This window comes from Solanum verrucosum, unplaced genomic scaffold (assembly GCF_900185275.1).
Source record: "Solanum verrucosum unplaced genomic scaffold, falcon-dt-bn FXZP01000277.1, whole genome shotgun sequence".
NCBI lineage: Eukaryota > Viridiplantae > Streptophyta > Magnoliopsida > Solanales > Solanaceae > Solanum > Solanum verrucosum.
The window spans coordinates 453,558-476,095 of record NW_026019945.1 but is presented as its reverse complement, the minus strand read 5'-3'; the positions used below and the strand labels follow the sequence as shown (position 1 = coordinate 476,095).

Sequence of the window (22,538 nt, the reverse complement as noted above, 5' to 3'; positions counted from 1 at the left end):
AAATTGCATATATACATATACCATTGATGTCCAACTAAAAATATAAATTACCTGTACTTCAAAATTCTCAGACTAGAGATGAGACCAGCAAAAGTTGCATACACATACCAACTGATGAAAACAGACATAAATTTCTTGTTGAAACTTTTTTCTTTAATATAAGAGCAAGGCCATTATGGTGCGGTTTAAGCAAAAGAACCAGTACATGGAGGAGGACATAAAGCTTAGCCTCCAAAATATGATGAAGTAAGATAGGACTTGGAACTTTTCCATGTTACAACCTGAAACTGTTGTCAGTATAGCAAGAAACTGAAGCACAGACACCAAATAAATGGCTGCTTATATGGTATTTAGAAGTTAAAACAAAGACAAAATATAGCTTCAAAAAGTTGTATTATAGGACTTTGTGTAGGAGGTATGCCCATTAAGTACCAAAATCAGCATCTCTAACTTTCTTTTCTTTAGAGAAGACAAAAACTGTAAATTTACATCTGAGGTCCAAGCGGCAACCTGTTCATAAATTGCTGATAAACTGCTGAGCCATTGGCGAGGTTCAATCCAGGATCCGACATAGGTTCCACCTTTGGTTCTTCCTTTGGGAACATAAATCCCATATCATGCATGGGTCGCGGCTGTCCTAGATATGGATGCATATGAACTTCCCCTGGCTTGTTTTGATTAGGATGAAATCCGGCCATTGCAAGACTGGATAGGCCGCCTTGCTGGTTCATTCCATAGCTAAATCCTGGGTTAGGTCCAAGCTGGGGCCTCCCTGACAAACCAAATGTGCCTAATGAAGGTTGCCTGTCAAACCGCGCCATGGCATTCTGAAGTTGAGCAGCCTCGGGCCTATGTAAATGGTTTTGAGCAGGGGCAGTAACTGAAGTTGGATGAGCGTTGGAGGCCCCTGAATTAACATGACTACTGTTGCGAGCTGCAGGAACGTCGTGGTTGTGCTTCCCTTCATAGGTGGTAATCACTGACTTCAGGTCATGCGAGGCCCTCTCAACATGCTTCCTGACATTGCAGCCAGCACTTGTGCACTTGTAGTAACTCCTGCCAAAAGGGAAAACCATCATTTTTAGCAAACAACTTTGCAAGTCAAAATTCGGGATTCTGGTGTCATAAAATTTTTAATCAATGTGACTAACCTTGGATTTGGATTCCCTTTAACAACCTTTTGCCCATACTTGCGCCAGCGATATCCATCATCAAGGATGTCCACTTCGCTTGTAGTTTGAACCACAACTCTTGGCTCCCTGATGGCTCTAGTGGCACCAGTCATATCTGCAGAGTAGGTCTCGAGCTTCCTAGTAATATTTACCAAAGAGAAAATAAAAAGTTAAGTACTCAGGTAAATTTGATGGAATTATGGAAATCTCATTCATTAAGGCTAACGATGATATAGAAACCTTCTTTTAGACTCGGACTCATCTCCTTCACCATCATAACCTTGTGATACGCTGCCATGAGTTCCACGATCATCTTCCTCTTCATCATTTGAAAAAGTCGACGACACATCTACTGCATCACCTGATTCCAACCGAGTGTTATTCTGAGCAGAGAAAGGGGCAGATCTGTTGCAGTACTCGGAGCCCAAGTTCGCTGATGATGTTGCATCAAGATTGTTGTTCCTCCAATCAAAACCTCCTCCAGCACCAGGTGCTTTCTGGAAGTTTGCCTGACCCAGATCACCATTAACACCACTTGCACCTTGTTCTGCACCGTCCAGCTGTAGGTCACCAAGTGAATTTGTGGATCCAAGGGCTGATCTACGGTTAGGTGGGGGTTTTGGGTGATTGTGGGCTCCCTTGTATATAATCTCAGTAATATGACCCTCTGGAGATCGCTCCACTTTCTTCTTGACTGGACAGTTTGGATGTGTGCACTTGTAATAACTTCGGGGGTACTCGCTCCCCTTAACTTGTTTCTGCCCATATTTTCGCCAATTATAACCATCTTCAGCTGGGGCACCAGCAACATTTGGATCTCCACCTCCTCTTTGATCAATGTCCTCATCTTGCGGTTCATCGAGAGGTGGAGAATGGTCCAAAGCACTACCAACTGTCTGAAAAGTCCTAGACTCTAGGGTAACATTATTACCCATGACATCCTTCTCAGCAGAAAATCTAGGGAAATCAGATGATTGCTGAAGTGTTCCATTCTGAGTCGGGTTTTGTGTAGCTTCCACACGGTGAGATACAAGCGAGTTCTGGGAATGAACTGAAACTTCAATGTTTGGAAATCCTCGCTGAGAAAAATTGGACGGGTTCACCTGCAACCAAGACTAACAAACAAGCTCAGAAATTGGAAACAAACAGAATATCTGTGCAGAGTGCATTTGAGAGATTGAGAGTGATTACTCTGCTAGTCGTGCCAGGAAAAAGAGATGGAGCAGTCTCTGGAACTGGCTTGAAAGAAAAGGACGATGAATTGATACTCTCTAAAGCATTATCTTTCCTCTTATCTGTATCCTCCATCATCAATGCTGAGTTTCTATTCTCAATGCCTGAGGAAAATAGAAATTTTCCAGTTGTTGGGGATGGTTGCACCTGCAAGACATTGATAGAAAATTTTACATGAAAGAGAACCTTGAAGAAGAATACTTCAGTTTCAGAACAATGGGAGTTCACACAGATGTACAAGCGCCCAAAAGAAGTGACCTTTGCATTAGACCAAAGCCAAAATGATTCAAGCAAATTGACACGAAATTTAAGATATGTGGTCTTAAATTAAAGATACGTAGAATGAACCAAAATGTTCTTTAATCTTGTGGACTTAAGCATACCACGTGGAAAGTTAGAATTAAAGAGTTACCAAAAATGGGAAGGGACATTCTTTTTTAAATGAACTAAAAAGGAAAGTAAGACAAACAAATTGTGACGGAGGGAGTATACGTATCAGAAACAAGATCTTGCAAGATTAACATCTTAACAATATAACAGTTGTCCTATATAAGGAACTACAGACCTTGAAGCTCTTTCTGGGTTCTGAAAACTCCAATTAGAAGATTAAATTAATAGTAAAAACCAATATATGGACCATGATGTGAAATTAGGACTCACAATTTCTTAAAACGCTGACAATTGGTTTTGCTTTGGTATAATATAAAGCAAGGGGAAGATGGACGGATGACAAGTTGCAGGTGAACTTTGCAAAGCAAGCACACTTGAGGTAAGATACCGCAGGTTAAAAAATTATTTTATGATGTTTATGCTACAACTCAGAAGATGAAACCCTTCATTCAGTAAATGCAGAAAACAATTTGATGGGGTTCGATAAAATGCAAGAATTCAAACCCAGTAAAAGAGAATGCTCGTGACTATAAAGTTACCTTTCTCAAAAAAATAAATGCTGGTGACTGTGACACACCATAAAACGACTTGTGAATAAGTACAAGCATCTGAGTTTTATTTATGAGCTGGTGTTTTCTAAAAAGAGCATGATAACTACTTGCAACAAAGAGCAATCTAAGCAAGTAAACCTATATCCTTCTACAGCTTTATATATTACTCCCTCCGTTTCAATTTGTTTGTTCCTTTTTAGTCAGTATCAAAAAGAATATTTCTTCCCTTTTTTGGCAACTCTTTAATTCTAACTCCCCACATGACATGTTAAGATTAAAGGGAATTTCGGTACATTCTGCATATCTTAGATTCAAAAATCGTCTTTACTTAAACTCCATGTAAAGGACAAAACTAGACAAGCAAATTGAAAAAGAGGGATAGTATATTTTCACAAATCGCAGCATAGAACAAACACGGACTCTTGCTAAAAAATCAAAGAAGTTGGTTAGGTAGAACTATTAAAATAGATACAAACATTTGTCTTCACTTAATCCATCCAGTATATCACCCAAGAACAACTCTAATCATAGTCACAACTCCTCTTCTCACTTTGCAGAATCGATAGCCTATTATTATTTAAACTTGTGTATTATATCCCTTTCATTTGTTGTTGGCGTGCTTCTTAAACTTCCACCATTATAACATAGTTCAGCAATAACCAAAAATAAGCAACCTAAATCTAGGAAATCAATTATGCGGTGGAGGCAAAGGGTATACACAAGGTGTATTCATACCAGTGAATTGGAGAGAAAAACAGGAGACTCTAGCAGAGTTGTTGGACTAAGACCAGGAGGAATAGTTAAATAAGGAGAGCGAACTCCTTGATTCTGCATCAGATCAGCAGGTCTAAGGCTCTCCGTGTTCAGCTTCGGGGCATTAAATCCAGCTCTAGCTGCTATTCTTTCCAAGAGTCCTCCGCGAGAGCTCATTTTCTGGTCAGACAGTGCACTCAATTTCACCGGTTGTGGTTCACTGATTGCAGCTTGTGCTCCAGCATTTCCATCAGAATTGCCAACATGTTCTTGAGGACCAGAAGCCAAGTTTCCACTAGTTTCATTGGTGCCCTCAAAAGATGATCTTGACCCAACATCATCACCTAGCAGTGAAGAGAAAAACGTTCTTGGACTTGGACTAGGGGGCATCCAATCTCCCATAATGGCAACATGATCATCAAATCCACCCATCAATTGTTGACACTAGTAGCATGAGCAACTCAAAAGCCAAATTAACTGCAATGAGGAGTAGCATGAAATGAATATAAAGCCACAGAGATTCTAAACCACACCAATATATAAAACAACTATTTCATGAGTGCTTCTTAACAATGTCAAAGGAGGAATGATACTCGAGGCGTTAAATCTACTTCCACCATAGGACACTTAGCTGTCCACTTATAATCATTTAACGTAACTTACTCTTTTCTAATTTTCAAGAGATAGCAAATACTCCAGAACAACAAGGTGAGGCATTGAACCCTCACCTTGTTATTCTCTCAGATATAACAAAGCAAAGATCTCCAAATCAGCCTCTCCATTAATCAATTTTCCTTCTATATCCACCAGACACACGAACGACTCTCGGATTACCATTTTTATTTTCAAATTGGGGGTAGGGGAAGGGATTACAAGGTGAGGCATCCAACCCTCACCAACAAGATAAAAGCTCGAGTAGCCAACCACCTAACCGAGCTACTAAGATTCCCCTCATATTATCATCAAATCAAGGAATCATAATACAACAACATAAAAGTCTTCACATATATATACCCCTCCATCATTTTTCCTTTTGTTATCAAAAAAGCCCATCAAAGGAAAACAAAACAGCCACAAATTAATTACATTCCACAAAAGCATAATTTTGATCTAGGGCAGCTGTAAAAACATGCCATTGCTGCAAAAAAAAAAAAAACTTACTTCTCCTGCCTGTAACTGATTATAGAAGGTAAAGATTGAAACTTTACTAAATCTTGAAGCACATCAGGATCTAACAAATAAGGAAAACAACAAAAAGGGAAAGAAGAAATCATTTCCAGGCAAAAGGGGTCATCAGAAATACCCAAAGCAATGATACCACATAGATAAAAATCTCAGGAGAATAAATCAATCATTAGAAAGTGATGATCCACGAATAACAAGGGAAAAAAAAGTACCTGAACAACCATAAAAAAGACAGTCAAAAAAAAGAATGATAAAATTGAAGAAAGATAGACCCTTTGGCCTGACCTTCAACACAGATTAGTCTCACCTTAGAATTTTTTTTCTTTTTCCAACTCCACCCAAAGACTTTCTTCCAAGAAACAAATGGGAAAAAGCAAAAGCAATCCTCTCTCTTTCTCTCTCTGTAGAAAAAGAGCTAGATTGGGCACAAGATTATGATTGATTAGGCAAAAGAAAAATAATTATAGGAATATATGAATAAAAATTGGAGTGGGGTTTGTTTGTATGTTATGGTGGACCTCTAAATGTTTTGGAATCTTTTGAAAGAGAGAACAATGAAATTGAGGATTTTTATGAGACTTTTAACACACATTTTTGTATTTTTTTTTCAGTAACCATTCTGTTCGGACTAATTTTTACGCAGCTCAACTAATTTCAGAAGATAATTATTTGAGATCTCATGGTGTTCAATCCATATCATTGACCACTAAAATATAGCAACGTGCAAAACATACAATTTTGAATTTGCTATATTTACTTATTTCGAGTGTTACAATTTAATTTTTTTCTTAGTTCATTTAAGAAAAATGTCTTCTTTTCTTTTGTCAACATTATAATTTTAAATTTTTACATTGAATATTTAAGGCTAAAATATTAAAAGATAATGCACACCACTTTGAATTTTCTATCTTTACCTACTTTGTACGTTACAGTTTATTTTTCTTCTTAGTTCATTTAAGAAAATTGTCTTCTTTTCTTTTGTCAATATTATAATTTTAATTTTTTACATGGTATGTTTAAGACAAAAATATTTTAAAATGTTTTGATACATTTCATGTATCTTTATCTTTAGTTTAAATTTATAAGAATAAAAAATCTTCGAATCAAAATCAGACAAATAAATTAAACGAAAGATAATTTATATTCATTTCAAAAAAAATTTCTTGAAAATGATTTGATGGGCCGGGCTAGAGGGAAAAAACGGGTCTCGAAATGTTATCCAAGTTTGACCAGCCAATAATAGAAAGCCACGTGGAAGAGTAGTTTGACTGATGGAGCTAATTTTTGGGAATAACATGTTATGATAAAAAGGGACAAATGGCCAAACAATAGTAATTACACCTAATTTTTATTTGCTTTTTGGCAACAATAGATTTTAATGCACTTTTTATTTTCAGTGAAATCATTAACTATTAGAGTTTGATATAAATATAAGAATAAATAAAACTCTCTTCCTTTAAAAAGCTAATTTGAGAACTATGATTAGAGGAAGTAAAATATTTTTAGCAAGTACAAGCTTAGCTAGTGTTACTAATAATGTTATGCTCTGATATATATATATATATATTTTCTGATTTATGCTATTACGTACTTTTTTAAGTGTGTTATTTTTTGAGATTTGAATAAGTCTGCGAATAAGAAGCAAATATACCTTCTTTTCCAAAGTGTATTATTTTTTGAGATTTGAATAAGTTTGCGAATAAGAAGCAAATATACCTTCTTTTCCATATTTAATATTTTGGGTGAAACCTTAGACAATTTTTTATGTATGATTAATGACGTGCAATATGATGATATATTGTAATTGGTTAAAAGTTGGAATCAATTTTTATTTTGTAAGTATGAGTTTCTCTTCGAAAATGATAGTTTAGTTGTATTATGATAAATGTATATTTGTACTCAATATTTATATTATAGTGTGTATTTTCATTTTAAATTAGTGTAAAATACAAGTACAAATAACTATTTATTTTGTTTCTCATTCACTTTGCATTAATTTTTCTATTTATTGTTATTGTAATTATGTGTGTGGCTAGTTGTTGTTAATGTGCGGCTAGTTGTAATTATTATTATTAGTAGAAAAAGTAGTTTGGAAAAATGAAAGGAGAGTTTTACGTAAAAAAAAAGACTTGTTACCTCATTTAGAAGTAGGTGAACCTAATAATTATGAAATAAATGTTTTTATTTTATACTACTTGTATAAATATATAAGAAAAAAGTGATTAATAGTTAATATTTAAGGATAATATATTTTTTTTATGGACGATCATCAAACGTGGATTATATATGACAATTGATAGAAATAAATAACAGAGACCTTGTTTGAATTCTAGTAAAATGCCATGAATATTTAGCATGTAACATTCCAACACTAATGCCTACATGTTATATATATATATATAAAGAGAGAGAGATTAACGGTTGAGAGCAAGTAGAAAAAGGAGGAGGACACTAGGCAAGATATCTATTAGGAGTATTTATCAACAACAAATTATGTATATAGAACTTTCAAATGCTTTTTAGATTTGTGATCATGATTATTTATCATTTCTTAAAGAAAAATATTTGATTAACGATATAAATTTATCCGAGAAAGAAGTATAATTTGGGTGAGTGAAGTATTGTGGACCGGTAGAAAGTCCGTATTACGTGGTATAGTATGATTAGTAAAAAAAAAAAGGAAGGAGAATATAGGAAGCATGATTGGGGAGGTGGGTGGTGGGGAACATTGACTTATTTTAGTGTAATAAATGTTATTTTCTAATCAAATATAGAATGATTGATAATGAACTGGTTATTTTATTCTGTACCAGAGAAAAATACTTTCACTGTTTAGAAAAAGGAAAAATAATAATATTCCCAAGAGGTTTTTGAAATTTCCAGTGTCATAAATTAAAAGAAGAACTAGTGGAATTTAGCGCTAATGGGAAAGATTCAAATATAAATGATTTGTTTATTGGTAAAGACAGCGAAATCGGAATTACATAGGTTTAGACAATTAAAATACATAATCTGATTTTAATTTCCTTTAATATTTAGTCATGTAACCAATACTTATTAAACTTATTTTAGCATGATTTAGTACTTTTAAATTATGATCATTTTCATTATTACTTATTAATTTGCAATATTTATTTTACGCGATTTCATTATTATTTTTTTGTTGGATATTTTAGTGTCATTAATCATATCATATTTTGTGTTATTTTCTTAAGAAACACCTTAGATAGTTGTATTTTGGTAGGATTAAAGAAATATTTGAAGTACAAGTACACTATATGTTTGTATGAGTACTTTACCGGAAAAACCAAAAAAAAACCCGAAAAAATTCGAGGTTGAAAAATCCGAGTTTTATTGGTTTGGTTTGATTTATAAATTCAAAAATCCGACACAAATGATTTGGTTTGATATTTGAAAAACCTGAACCAACCCGACCATGTACCCCTAATTGTAAGAAACATTTTTTTTTATCATCTTCAAAGATCCCTCCAAAACAGCATCACTAGAATACGTCTTGACACTATTATTAATGTTTAAAATTATTTATTTATTCACGAGTTGAAGATCAAACACTTAATTTGACTTGTTTAAAAATAGAAATTTGACTAGAAAATACTTCAGCAATTTTGTGAGTTTTTTTTAAAAAAAAATTGTTAATTGCATATAAGAGTAGTGGGGGAGATATTATTCATTTTTCAAACTAGATTTCTATTACACTCTTTCTTTCGTCGAGAAAGCAAACTCTAAGAGGCATTTGTCCACGAATAAAATTTTAAATATTTGAAATTTTTCTAATAATTTATCGAACTAATCCATAATTTCAATTTTAAATTTTCATTCACATACTTCCAGATTATTTTTATGTTTAAATATGCCTTCAACTTTCAAATATTCTTTTTAACTTTAATTTTAAAGAATATTTTTAAAAAAATTCTCAATTAAATCATGTCCAAACACTACTCGAAAAAAGAAAAAGTAATAAAACAAAAACAAACGATAAGCAATTAATGTATGTATGAAAAGACTAAAGTAGCACTAATAAATTAGTGTATGTGGTAGTATTAGCCTAGGGATTATCACAGGGAAAAGGAAATTTATAATACAATTAATTAAGTAAATAATTAATTAATTAATTAGTGGAATCTATTACAGTAAGTATAGTTTAAATAAAGAAAAGACAAAGCAAAATTAACATTTTTGTTTGTTAGTGATAATAACATGCCAATTGGGGGTTTCATTATGGAACCAAACAATCAGTCGAATTTTTTTCTGACATATAATTTTATAATTAGTAGTACTACTACTAATTAGGGTGCATTATCATTAACAGCTGACAATTAGGCCATTATATTTCTTAATTTATAGTACTAATCATCTCCAAAGTCCTAATGTCATGTGCAGATTGTCACCTCTCCATCATCCGCGGAGACACTTCAAAATTCAAACAAGCCGCGACAGAGCTAAGATTTTTAGTTTAATTAGAACTTACGAGTTATGAGTATAATAAAAGTAATAATTTATTTAATGAAATTTTATGAATGGAATCTGGAAAAGGTACGTTGAATATATTCAGATCTTACCTTAATCTCGTAGAGGTAGAGAGACTATTTTTGGAAGACCTCGACTCAAGTGAAAAAGGAGGAGACAATAAAGAAATATAATAAGTAACAAAAAAACAGTGTTAAATTCTATAAGAAGGGAGCAACGACAACAACAAAATTTCGTGATTTATGAATAAACAATATACTAGGACAAATTATTGACTTATGAGTATTGACTCGATTTTTTCTTGCTTACAAGATTATGAATAAATTATTTGTGTATATTAAATAAATTTTTTAAATCTATATCTAGAATTTGAACTGATGCAACTGAACTCAACCTCCTTTAGAATGACTTCACCTCTACAAATAAGCAGTCATTGGACATTACAACAACAACAATAACTTACTCAATGAAATCTATGTATTCATATCTTATTTATATCTTAAAAAATAAATAGAATATTTTCGATAAAGCATGATGCAATAATGTCATTTTTGTTTATTGGAGTACCTATTTGTTTTGTTTATTGAATGGCAGTCCAATGTTTGGCATTTGGTAGACCCAGTCAGTAGAGGTTATTTATTTTAGACCAATTCTTTGTCTTTTTTATACTCACACAACTCTATCCTTCCCTTGTACAGCACAGTACACAATTATTAAAGAGGCATATATTTTCTATATTTTAATTCAATTCTAATAGAATAATCTTCCAAAAATGTACAAAAAAAAATGATTAAGACAATTAAATCATGACAAGGATTTAATAAACACACGCAACAAACATATGTTTCTAAATAGTAAAAATAAATAATGCCCACCGGCAGTTTTCGGCCAGTATCGGCTATTTTTAAATTATTGGAGCTGATAATAGCTATTTGAAATCGAGTATATTCTAAATATGAAGTTTACTGATGATTGGACAATATTTGATATAAAATTCAAACATATGGCAAATTTGTTTGTTTTTTCATAATTGAGGGGCGAATTTGAATCGACCTACTAACAATAAAAGCATATTTTGGATCAAATTCAAACGGAAGGAAAAATTATTTCGTTTTCTATTGTTGAAGGGTTTTTTTGTCCCCTTTTCCTTTCTTAAATGAATTGTCAAACGTTCATTTATTTGTACAAAAAAATAACCTTTATTTATTGCAGCTACAATTTCCTCCCTACTTGTTAATTATTTTGATATAAAACATATCTTAATTAGATTTTATGAGTTAGTATTTATTTTTAGTAAAAATTAAAGGAATCCCATAGTGTAAGATAAGAATTACATCCTATCCCAACTAATTTATATTTTACAAAAAATCCCTTAAAAAGGCGGTGTTTGATACATGACTACCAATCTGATACATTGTAACTGATACACGGTAAATAAATAACTGTTGCACTAAAAAAGGGAAAAAAACGTAATAATTAATTTTGTTATGTTAATTAGCTTGATTTACGGCTAACTGATCCTAAATACTCCATATCTTAATAGGTAATTGATTCACACATTACAAATTACAAATTTCAAAATTATATCTTCTACATTGAAGAAAAGTTTATGAACATCTATTGAAAAAGCGAGAAATACGAATAAAATTTCTAATTTTTTTGCTGCTACATGATGAATATATCAATTTTACTCAGGCATTCAGAAATTTGGGTCAGCAAAGTGAAATATGAAAGTTACAAAAGTGACGGAATCGTTGTTGGACAATCAATTTCGTTTTTAAATCTCGAAGCAGCAATTTCAGTCGAGTTGGATATCGATGTATCAAGGAAAAACATTGAAATTCGTTACATCGTAGAAGGTTACTTGTCTCCAATGAAAGTTAAGAATGACATGAGTGTTAAACTATATTTAGAAGTAAAAAAAAATGAGCCAATATTTGCAATGTATCCATTATGCATTGACACAAGTGAAAAGATTGGCGGTATTGTACATAACTTTGATGGAACATGTGGAGAAATTACGTGTGTAGAAGGCACAACATAGGATACAGAAGCTCTTGCGATGGTTGAATCAAAAATTTGTGATTCGTATTATATTCCAGAATTGAAAGTTACAAATTACATAATTGATTCAAAAAGTATAGAGGTGAAGACATGTCAGTTATATAAGGATAAAACAACACTCATAGATGTGATGGCGAAATATAAGATAAAGAACAATTTCAATTGCAAAGTAAAGAGATTTGATAGACAAATATATGAGAGTGTTTGGAATTTTTAGATCTATAAATGGTGATACAATTATTTTGTTTTAATGTCTAATTCATTAGTAATTAAAAAGTCTGTGATTATGATTTTAGTTTAGATGTTGAATATGATTTTTGGTATTTTTTACAATTAATAATGATAGAGTATTTGTTGATACATTAAGTGAATATGGTTGAAAAGTTCAAGATAATGTTGTTGAAACATTACAGAATTTTATAGCAACAGTCATGTAGCATTAGTTCGTTAGTTCGTTGATACATTGAGTTAACTCTGTTTTAATAGATGATTCATTAGTTCGTTAATATTGTTGATACATTGAGTTAACTATGTTGATATGTGTGTTGTATCAGATAGGAATGAGAGTATTATGAAGAGTGTTGTCACGATCCGATTTCTCGAGTCATGATGACACCTACTATAACCCACAGTAGGTAAGCAAACCTGTAACCCGGAACAATAAGTAATGGGTCTGAGGGCAGAAACTAACAAGAGTAGGCAAAATTCTAAGATAACAATACAGGCGAAAGCAAACCAAAACACATATACAAATAAAGATCCCTTTAAGAACCCGAAAGTCACTAGTACAGAGCTACTAACAAAACGAGTACAAGTCCCAAAAGTGGACCACATAAACTGGACTGTCTCGAAAGGTACAAGACAAGTCTATATATACAGATGGAGACTGAAATAGTACAAAACGATGTGTGCTCACCCCCGTCTCCGAATCAGACTACTCCAAACTGGATCAACGCTGGCCACTGGTGCTCGGACCTGCATTGCAAAAATAGATGCAGAGCGTAGCATGAGTACCATAACAACAGGTACCCAGTAGGTATTATAGGCCGACTGAGCTTGAAAAGTAAAAGCAATAAGAAAAAAAAAGAATAACACAAACAGAGGTCAAAACGAAAGTCTAACTAACAATGGAATGCACACGAGTGTAGAAAGAACTAACTAAGGTAATCTATAAGATAACTACACCTAACTGGACCCCATAAGCCCAGAAGGTACACTCGTGCGCAAGTTTAAAAAACCCGAACGGATCCCCATAAGCCCGAGGAGTACACAGAATAACTATAGCTAAAGAGAATAGAACCCAAGGCCGAAGAACATCGAACCAGAACCTCAAACCCAATTAGTAGAATCTGACGGTATGGAGGCCGAACCTCGAACCGAATGCTCACCAGAAGTACCCAAGAAGCCAATCACAAGTGTAAGTAGCTGAGGCCAGACCTCTAACCGGATGGTTCACATAAGTATGTAGGTGATTGAGGCCGGACCTTGAACCGGATGCTCTACATAAGTATGTGAGTGATCGAGGCCGGACCTTGAATCAGACGCTCCTCGAAAATTATCAATGAGGTCAAGGTCGGGTCTTGAATCCAGATGCCCGACAAAGGTGCCAATATAGCTGCTGAAAGAGTCTCTATTGATCCATACTCATAAATGCCCGTGGAACGCCATCCACGCTTAGCCAATTCTTGGAACCGAATTGAAAACCAACGTCGAATTGCGGAGTGGAACTTAGTGTCGCGATGTAATTCCTGAAGCCGTAACATCGAAGAAGTAAAGATATATATCGACGGAGCAAGCTTATCGCCTAGCTAAGGCCCAAACTACCAGACTCACGTTTGCTACACCAGTCTACAAGGATCTAAGCCGGCCGAGCGACGTAGGGGTAAAACTAAGTCCTACCGATTCTGAATTATGTATTTCTAAGGCAAGCCCTAGTCAAACCTAAACTAAGGCCCAACATGCTTCAAATAAACAGTAATTAAGCCTACAAGTACTCCACATAGCATAGCGGGCCAATGAATAACACAAAACATGCTCATAGTTACCCGATAATTGCCGCAATAGGCTGAAAACATGATTTCTAGACACATATGCATGATTCAGTAACTACCAACCCAAATCCCAACTAATCAACATGCATTCACACTCTCGAGCTCAATCTAAGAGAGGGAAACCATAGCCTACCTGTAGGCAGATCACGCGTGCTCCAAAAATCACTTCTCCGGAGCTTTCCTTTTCCGAACGGTCTCGAAACGCTGACACACTGTCAAAAATAAAGTCACAACGTTATTACGATCGTTTAGACACTAAAATCGCAAGAAACGGAAACAGACCAATTTTGGGGTCAAAATGGGAAAAGTGTCAGTAGCAAATTTCTGTCCCAGAATGCCGGTATTTGGGATTATATCTTCATTTCAATCTTGAGATATGACTGCTTTTTTCTTGCTTCTATATTTATTAGGAAAGCTAAATGGTTTGTCATGTAGTTGTTTAGATTTTGACTAAATTATATCTATTGTACTTGTTCATAGTGATCTTTCTTAGAGTTCAAAGGTAGCATGTTTGTTTCTTTTAATTTACTTGAGCTACTATTTTAAGTTTAGTTAGTAGTCTAAGTGTATTTTGTTTAAGATCACTTTTTGTAGTCCATTTTTTAAAAAGGAGAAAAAGAATAAGTGTGTTTAGTTGGTTTCCCTTGGATACATTATTGTTTTCCCTAAATTGGTAAATCTTGTTATCTTTTGGAGCTACGGTTTTGAGATGCTATTTTTGAGCACTAATCCTTATCTTTTTATTTTTATTTTGTTTCATGTGATACTATCCGAGTCCTTTTGGACTCCCATCTTCTTTCCCATATTCCGGGTGGGCCGTAAAGGCCCACATCCACTTTCTTCTCTTTCGAGTCAGCCTCATTGCCAATAGAGAAGCAGGAAAACAGGTTGAAGGCAACAAATAAGGCTGAAAACTTAAATTACAGGTTTCGGAAGGCTGAAATACAGCTTGTATACACCGATATACAGCTATATACACTGACATACATGGTAAAAACGCAGCAGCCGCAGGTTGAGGAACAAAAGAGGGGTTGGAAATTTAAAATACAGGTTGTGGAAGTTCAAAAGAAGGCTGTATACATCAGTATACAACTATGTATACACAATTTGCTTTGGCACAAAATTGGGCCTTGACTCCTGCAGGTCCAAGAAAAAGGGTCCAAAAGCCTACCATTGAAATTATTGCAGGTCCTAGCAGAAAAAATGGGTCCAGAAGACCCCTAAAATGGGCCAAGCCCATGACAGAATTGTAGATTTAGGGTAGGTTGGGCATAGGCCCAAGATTTTTGATTTTATTTCCTTTCTTATCTTCATTTGCTTATTATGTTCTAACCTTTTTTTTATTTAAGTTGGTTTAATTTAATTAAATTCCCAAAGAGATTGCCTTTCTTCTTTTTTATGTTTAAGTGAAATATTTGAGAATTTTTTTTACTTATTTATTAGTTGTTTGCTAAGATAAGAGTTATTTTCCTTAAAATTCCTTTAGATTTATTTCCTTATAAATAAAAATGGGTTTTTATTACTTAATTAACTTTTCAAGTTAGTCAAATATTTTAGTCAAGTTGTTGGTCAACCGCACGTTAGAGGACACTACGAGGGCCTAATACCTTCTCGAAATGTAAATTGAACCCCGAACCCTTTTTCTTATTTCAACTAATTTTATTTTGTTTAAGTTATTTGAAAAATTCTAAGTTTTCTTAATTTCTTTAAAAAATTAAGTGGGAACTATGTTTATTTTGGAAATTCAATTTCTCTTAAATCATAAGTTTGATCGATTTTTCGAAAACAAGTCATTAGTCATTTTTTATTTATTTATTTTTTTCGAGTAAAACATGGGGTGAGAAAAGAAAAATAGGATAGGGGATTAACAATCTGGAGAATCGAACATTCACCAATAAAGTTAAATTTTGAGGTAGCTAATCAATTGAGATACGATGATTCTAAAAAAAATAAGCAATTAATGTTGAGTATAAAATGAAAAACATAATAATCTTTCATTTAATATCATAATGGTAATAAATAAAAGAAATAAACATATTTTAAAAATAAGTAACAAATTAAATTAAACAGAAGCGGTAATAAAGTAATTTCAATGATAAATAAAAAGAGATTGAAACTTACACATAAATTGCATTTGCTGAATGCGATTTATGCATTTCTTTCTCAACTCAATTAAAGTTGAGTACAAAATGAAAAAAAAATATTAATTTTTTTATATGATAAAAGTAATAAATAAATAAAATAAACATATTTTAAAAATAGTGAACAAATAAAATTAAACGGAAGGGGTAATAAAATAATTTCAACAATAAATAAGATGCGATTGAAAGTTACTCATAAAACGCATTCGGTGTATCATTGACTTATGAGTAATTTTTTATGAAGAAACCACAACAGTATATATATATATATATATTGATTTAGTATCAGTTAGGCGAAATTAATAGCCTTAATGATATCAATTCAATATTTGATATTATTTAGTATTGGTTAAATGAAAATTATCAACCTAAATAAATTAGGGGTATGGGTTGTACATTTATTTTTTGATTGAATGAATATTTCTTAAATTACTTTAGATTGAGGTATGAAAATATAATTAGTTTGAATTTTATGACCCATTTTATTTAGTTTTTCCAATTAATGTTGGGTTACAAACTAATAAGGGACAGGTCAAAATGGATTGAATCCTATGCTAACCCATAAGCTAACTGGAGCATAAAGTATTGGAAGATAAACCCAAGCCCAATGGGTTAGAATTGCGTATCTACAAATTTAATTTTCTTACTACTATATTTTTTTCGTAATATATGATTTAACATATTTAGTTTTTTCATGCTAAATAGAGTAACCAGCAGAAGGATGTATAAAATAGTATAGCTTTTTTAAATCTAATTTTAAGGAATTAACCAAGAAAATGCACCAACACACCAATTATATATATATATATATATATATATATATATATATATATATATATATATCTCATTTGGACAAAAACTCTTTTTCTAAATCTTAGTGTCCGTTTGAATTGACTTAAAAAAATAACTTTTAAACCAAAAATAAAAAGTTAATCTGAAATGATTTTAAAGTCAAATAATAAAAAATAGGAGGACCTATTTTTGGGTTTTGACTTACTTTAAATCATTTAAAACCCTATCAACACTTTCTAAACTTATTTTATGTCATTTTTAACCCTGTCAAGACTCCCTAAACTTATTTTAAGTTATTTTATTTATATTTGACAAACACTGCCAGAAGTAAAAAAATTGTCATAAAAATAAGTTTGACTAACTTTTAATGTAATCTAATTTAAGTTTGAAAACTAGTCAAATTGACTTTCAAAAACGCAACATAACAATTAAAAGTGGACAGAAAGAATATTGTCATTAATTGAGTCACAATTAAAAGTGGACAGAAACTGTATTTGTCATTAATTGAGTCAAACCAGCATTAATTAGTTCTTGAAGTAACACCTATATATACAAGGTACTATTTTGGAGATCGAAATATAATATTCTTCTGAGCTATTTTATATAATTTATCTGCTCTAACAAGGCTGAGATAAAATCTTCATACATCTTATTTTTCCAGGTTTTATTCATGAAATTATACTTAGTAATTGTTGTTGTTATCTCTTCTAATATGTTGGATTTTCTTTTTAATCTTTTTATTATTTGTTACTAATTTACTAATTTTATAATTGAATGAACTTATTGAATCTTGAAGATACATTTAGTTATGTTATTCAGTTTTTATTCATCTATTTTTAGAACAATTTATATTGATTTACATTTGAATGTATATCTATAAAGTTAGATTTAGTATGTTATTATTATTATGTCAAAGTTAGGAGGATCCTACCTGTCTTTTGATCAAATGGGGAATAATCATCAAATTTTTTTCTTTAATAAAAACACAAAATAAAGCAAGCATATTAAATTTTAACCTTTTATGTTTATAAATCTGTCACAAGTAAGTAAATATACCAACAATTGTTCATTAACTAGATAGCAATGTAAATATTTATTACTCCATTTCCCTATTATTATTCACAGTCGTATTTATTACTACTGTATTAGTTTTTTTCTACATTAATTTTAATGATTTACTGTATTTTTTTCTTATACTAATTTTTAGTATATGATTTGCTTCAATCCAGATAATTTAAAATTGTATGTACATGAGTATATTTTTTAAATTTCACTTGTGAAATTATATGGATTCGCCATGAAAAATGGGGAAACTTATGAATGGTTTTCAGCAAATGCAAATGATGAATTGATCGAATTTTTTTGTACTTTTTGCTGGAAAAATGGCAGGAAATCGTGGAATTAGGTTTTGGTATATGTTTCATCCATGGCCGGAACTGCCAAGGGACACCATACCGGAGAGGAAGGAGGAGCAGGAAGCTCCGAAGTCGTTTTTGAGCCGTCAATGGATAAATTTCCAGTCCATATAATAAGTTGTATATTGGAAAAACTGGATTTGGAATCTGTTTGCACCGCCGCTTGTGTCTCTCCGACTTTCAGTTCCGCCGCCGCACAAGTTTTCCCTTCTTTATCGTCTCTCGATCTTTCCGTACGTCAATTTTTTTTTCCTAATTGAATGCCCTAATTTTATTGATGTAGTTAGATAAAATGAGTTAATTAGCAGCCTGATTGAGCAGAATACATATGAAATTAGCAAATTAACAAACACTAGGTGATTTCGTGTGTAGAGTTACTTGCTTTATGTTGTTGGTGGGAGGTGACATGTATTGCATGGAATTAGTCGAGGTACATGCAAGTTTGTTGGTGGGAGGTGACATGTATTGCATGTAATTAGTCGAGGTACATGCAAGTTGTCCCGGACACTATGGTTATCAAAAGATAATAATTTCAATTCAATCATCTCGTGCTAATGTTAAGTGAAATATGTTGTTCCTAGATTATCTAAAATCTTTTGTTGGATTTGTATACTTGATTGATTATTACGAAATGAAATGAGTGTGAATAGAGTGGATTAAAACTCCATGACTTAATGTAGAGGAGATCATTTAATTTAGGATTTAGACGTAGTTGATTGATTATCTTAAGATTGCTTTGACTTCGAGAATTTATTTTGAGTTTATTGCTGGTTGATTTAGATTGACCTATTTCGATGAATCTTAATAGAGTAAAATGCATGTGGAGAATGCGAATTGATGCATAATTGATTGTTCATTTAACCATCTTTAGTTTTGCTTATGCAATTTCTACTTCTGGGATGAAATTTTAATACTAGTATCTTTGATTTACAGGGACATTATCTGGATGAAGAAACTCTAAAACAAGTAGCGCGTAGGGTCCAAGGAGCCAATAGTTTAACTATTGATTGCCTCCAACTGAAGAATGACACCTCCATTTTCAATATTCTTGGTGAACATATCGAAGATTTGAGTTTGCTCAAATGTTCCTCTCTGTCTTACCACATTCTTAGTGCAATTAGAGAAAGGTGCCCCAACTTAAGGTATTCTGCCATGTCAAACTTCATCTTTGCTACTTTTGACAATTCATATATATAGGTAATTGTTATAAGATGCTTCACTGGTTTATAAATTCTTGTCGTTGATGTTAAATCTTTACAAGTGGTTGCAATCATTTTAGCAGGGCTTAGAAGGTGTCAATCGCCTCCATTGATGGATGTTCAGAATGTTGTTATCCTGAAATTCTTTCTGCATAAAATGGATTTTATCTAGTTTTAATAGTTCACTTGAGCCATTACATTACAACTTGCTGAAGCTGATTTGTATTGTTTCCTCCCGATATATCTGAAGCAGATTTGTTAATTTGTGAACCAATTCATCTATCTGCTGAATTTGAATTTTTTCTTTGTTGACCCTTCATGGTATCTGAATTCCTTTAGGCTGTTTGGGTATAGAAAACTGCGAACTGTGTTAGCTTTTGTGCTTGGCATTCTTTAATTTCACTTTATATATCCATCTTCAGAAGATGGAACAGTCAAGATAATTAAGTCCATTGTGGTTACACCAACAATATGTTACTTTCATAATCTTGTCATTTATCCCTGGATTTGTTTCCAATGTATGCTTTCTTTTTTTCTCTTTTCCTTTTTCTGAATCAGGTCCTTGCTTATTGAATTTGCTGGGTGTGAAGATCCACAACTTTTCAAAAACAAACTTACAGAAATGCTCCAAAAGTTGACCTTGTTAGAGGTGAAGTATTCTCATCTTTCACATACTTCTCCTTTCTTCTTCAAATTGTCCCCGGTGCCTCTTCAAGCTTATTACTCTTACAACAAAGAGTTTCTTCTTTAGAGAGTCAGTTTTATGATTTTTTTTCCTGTCCTGCAGGTGCTGTCCATAAAAATTCGAGTGACCTACTTTGATGTATTTGATGTACGACCTCTTGAACTATTTCTGCCCAAAAGTTTAAAAAAATTGAAGTTACAACAAACAGAGGGACGCACATTTGTCCATTGGTTAGATAAGATCAGGGATATCCCTTGGTTCAACTTGCAAAGCTTATCTCTTGTCTTGGATGTTATATCAGATAGTCTTCTCATGACAGTTGTGTATTCTCTTCCTCTTTTGGTGGAGCTGGATCTTGAAGACAGACCTTTTATGGATCCAACGGCACTGGACTTGACCAACATTGGAATGCAGTGTGTGCAGTCCTGCAAGCATCTAATTACCCTTGCAATTGTTCGAAGTAGTATGTATTGTCCCACTGCATTTACGAGAGTGGACAATATGGGCATGTTCCTTCTTTCTGAAGGTTGTGGAAGGTTGGAATCAGTGAAACTTGGTGGGTTCGCAAACGTTACTGATGCTGGGTTTTCGTCAATTCTGTACTCATGCCGGAAACTGAAGAAATTTGAAGTGTCAAATTCACGTCTATTATCAGACTTGGTGTTTCATAATATGAGAGGAGTTGCAAGGTCCCTAATTGAATTAAGGTTGTTATCATGCAGGCTTCTAACTAGTGAAGCTTTGGAGGAGTTGTCCTCATTGAGTAAGTTGGAGGTACTTGACACAAGTGGGTGCAGAAGCATTGCAGACCCCTGTCTCTTCGTCATATCAAGTGTTACTACACTCACAAAACTAAACTTAGCAGAAGCTGATATCACCGATAAGGGTCTTGCTTTGCTTGGTATGGGAAACTTGGGCATTACGCAGTTGTGCATCAGAGGCTGTAAGAGAGTAACTGATAAGGGAATTGAGCGTTTATTTCGTGCTGAAGGGAAAATTGGTAAGACGTTATCACTGTTGGATGTCAGTCGCATGCCCGGAATAACTGATGCAGCTATATTTACCATTGCATCTGCTGCTAAAGCATTAACTGATTTAAGTCTAAGGTACTGCTTTCATGTGACTGATGCTGCAGTGAAGATGTTGGTGGATAGACCAAATCACAAGGGTAGTCTAGTTCAAAAGCTTGATCTTTTTGAATGTCGAAGTCTGTCTGGTGATTCGATAATGCTACTTATGCACAAGTCTTCTTTCCGTGGTTTGCGCTGGCTTGGTGTTGGAGGTACTCTGTTAGTCGATAAAAGAGACAATTTCTCCACAATATGCAATGTGCGACCCTGGCTGGTTGTGTGTTTTGATGGCTGCGAATTTGGGTGCCATGATGGTTGGCAATTTCATTAACAGAAGGCGGATATTTTAAGAGGAAATTCAACAGATCAAGATGGACCTCATCCTTGGCATCTCAAAGGCTGGCCCCTTTTACATAGTAGTAACATTTCAATTAGGTATCTCCATATTTCAGTAGCACAAGTTGGTGATGCATGTTGGATTGCTTCCTAGGCTGCAACTCATCTTTTGTGTCTCTACGTGTGCTTGAGCAAGACTCTGTTTATTTTATTTTAGCCTTCTCCCTTAGTTTAGGCATTATTGTGCTTTATTAGCTATCTATTGTAATGAACCTTTAGAATTACAAACACCCTGTTAAACCGTTTTAAATGAACCATGATCATTGATCAATTATATTTGCTCTCAGTCGATACTTGTCTGCTGTACTTAATATATGTCTACTTTTACTTTTCAAGTTTGAAAAATCAAGATATAATAATTTTACTATTTTTATACTTATTATTAAAGTAGTATTCATTTCCTAACATTTATATCACAAATTTTAGTAATTAAAAGGGGTAGGTTACAAAGGAACGTAAACATGTACTAGTAATCAGTTTACGTTAAAAAAGGTACAATTAAACAAAGCGCACTTGCCTCAACCACTTTCTGGTATTTCCATAATTGTGTTGTGCCCACAAGAATAGTAGTAGGTAATAATAACATGGGGAAACTAAAACCAAGGCAAAACAAAAAAAGTTACTAGTTTGATTCCTATATTCCATACACGTGATTCCTAAACTCGCAAAGATAGGAAATTAAATAAGAGCAAGAAAACAACATCTACTTTCAAATAAAAGCAGTTCGTCCTAGTATGCCTGTCATATGCAGTGTTGAATTTGTACTGCAACCATAAAAAAAAACAAAGATGATTTGGCTCATGGACTTCACGGAATCAGAGATGACCAAGTGCTTGCACTACAAAATTTGTGGTAATACTGGTGACAACTTATTTACCAGCATTTGCACTGTTCCTAATAAACAGTTTTGACATGATCGACAAGCTTAATTGAGAGATAAAGTGACCTTTATG

General features: G+C 33.2%; 4 protein-coding genes across 6 annotated transcripts in view; 2 read left to right on the top strand and 2 right to left on the bottom strand.

The window, feature by feature from the left end:
• The window catches only part of LOC125809295 (photosystem II 10 kDa polypeptide, chloroplastic), a 204,526-nt gene that overhangs the window by 59,670 nt on the left and 122,318 nt on the right, over nucleotides 1-22,538 (top strand). The window lies entirely within an intron of this gene.
• The window catches only part of LOC125809205 (THO complex subunit 3), a 152,162-nt gene that overhangs the window by 115,967 nt on the left and 13,657 nt on the right, over nucleotides 1-22,538 (bottom strand). The gene's annotated exons all lie outside the window — the stretch shown is intronic.
• On the bottom strand, nucleotides 377-5,812 carry LOC125809053 (probable WRKY transcription factor 2). 3 transcript variants are annotated; one of them, XM_049488730.1, is made up of 6 exons: nucleotides 5,570-5,812; nucleotides 4,082-4,576; nucleotides 2,364-2,552; nucleotides 1,413-2,287; nucleotides 1,152-1,310; nucleotides 377-1,056 (listed from the first exon to the last, which is right to left on the bottom strand). In XM_049488730.1, exons 2-6 carry the CDS (start codon nucleotides 4,529-4,531, stop codon nucleotides 486-488), a joined length of 2,244 nt encoding a protein of 747 aa, XP_049344687.1. In that variant the 5' UTR covers nucleotides 4,532-4,576; nucleotides 5,570-5,812; the 3' UTR covers nucleotides 377-485. The 3 variants fall into 3 exon arrangements, with proteins under 3 accessions (XP_049344687.1, XP_049344683.1, XP_049344693.1); XM_049488726.1 differs by having other exon boundaries at nucleotides 5,592-5,811; XM_049488736.1 differs by having other exon boundaries at nucleotides 1,413-2,275; nucleotides 5,592-5,811.
• LOC125809107 (F-box protein At-B-like) lies at nucleotides 18,052-21,861 on the top strand. The gene is made up of 4 exons (XM_049488752.1): nucleotides 18,052-18,468; nucleotides 19,169-19,377; nucleotides 19,993-20,083; nucleotides 20,222-21,861. Exons 1-4 carry the CDS (start codon nucleotides 18,247-18,249, stop codon nucleotides 21,518-21,520), a joined length of 1,821 nt encoding a protein of 606 aa, XP_049344709.1. The 5' UTR covers nucleotides 18,052-18,246; the 3' UTR covers nucleotides 21,521-21,861.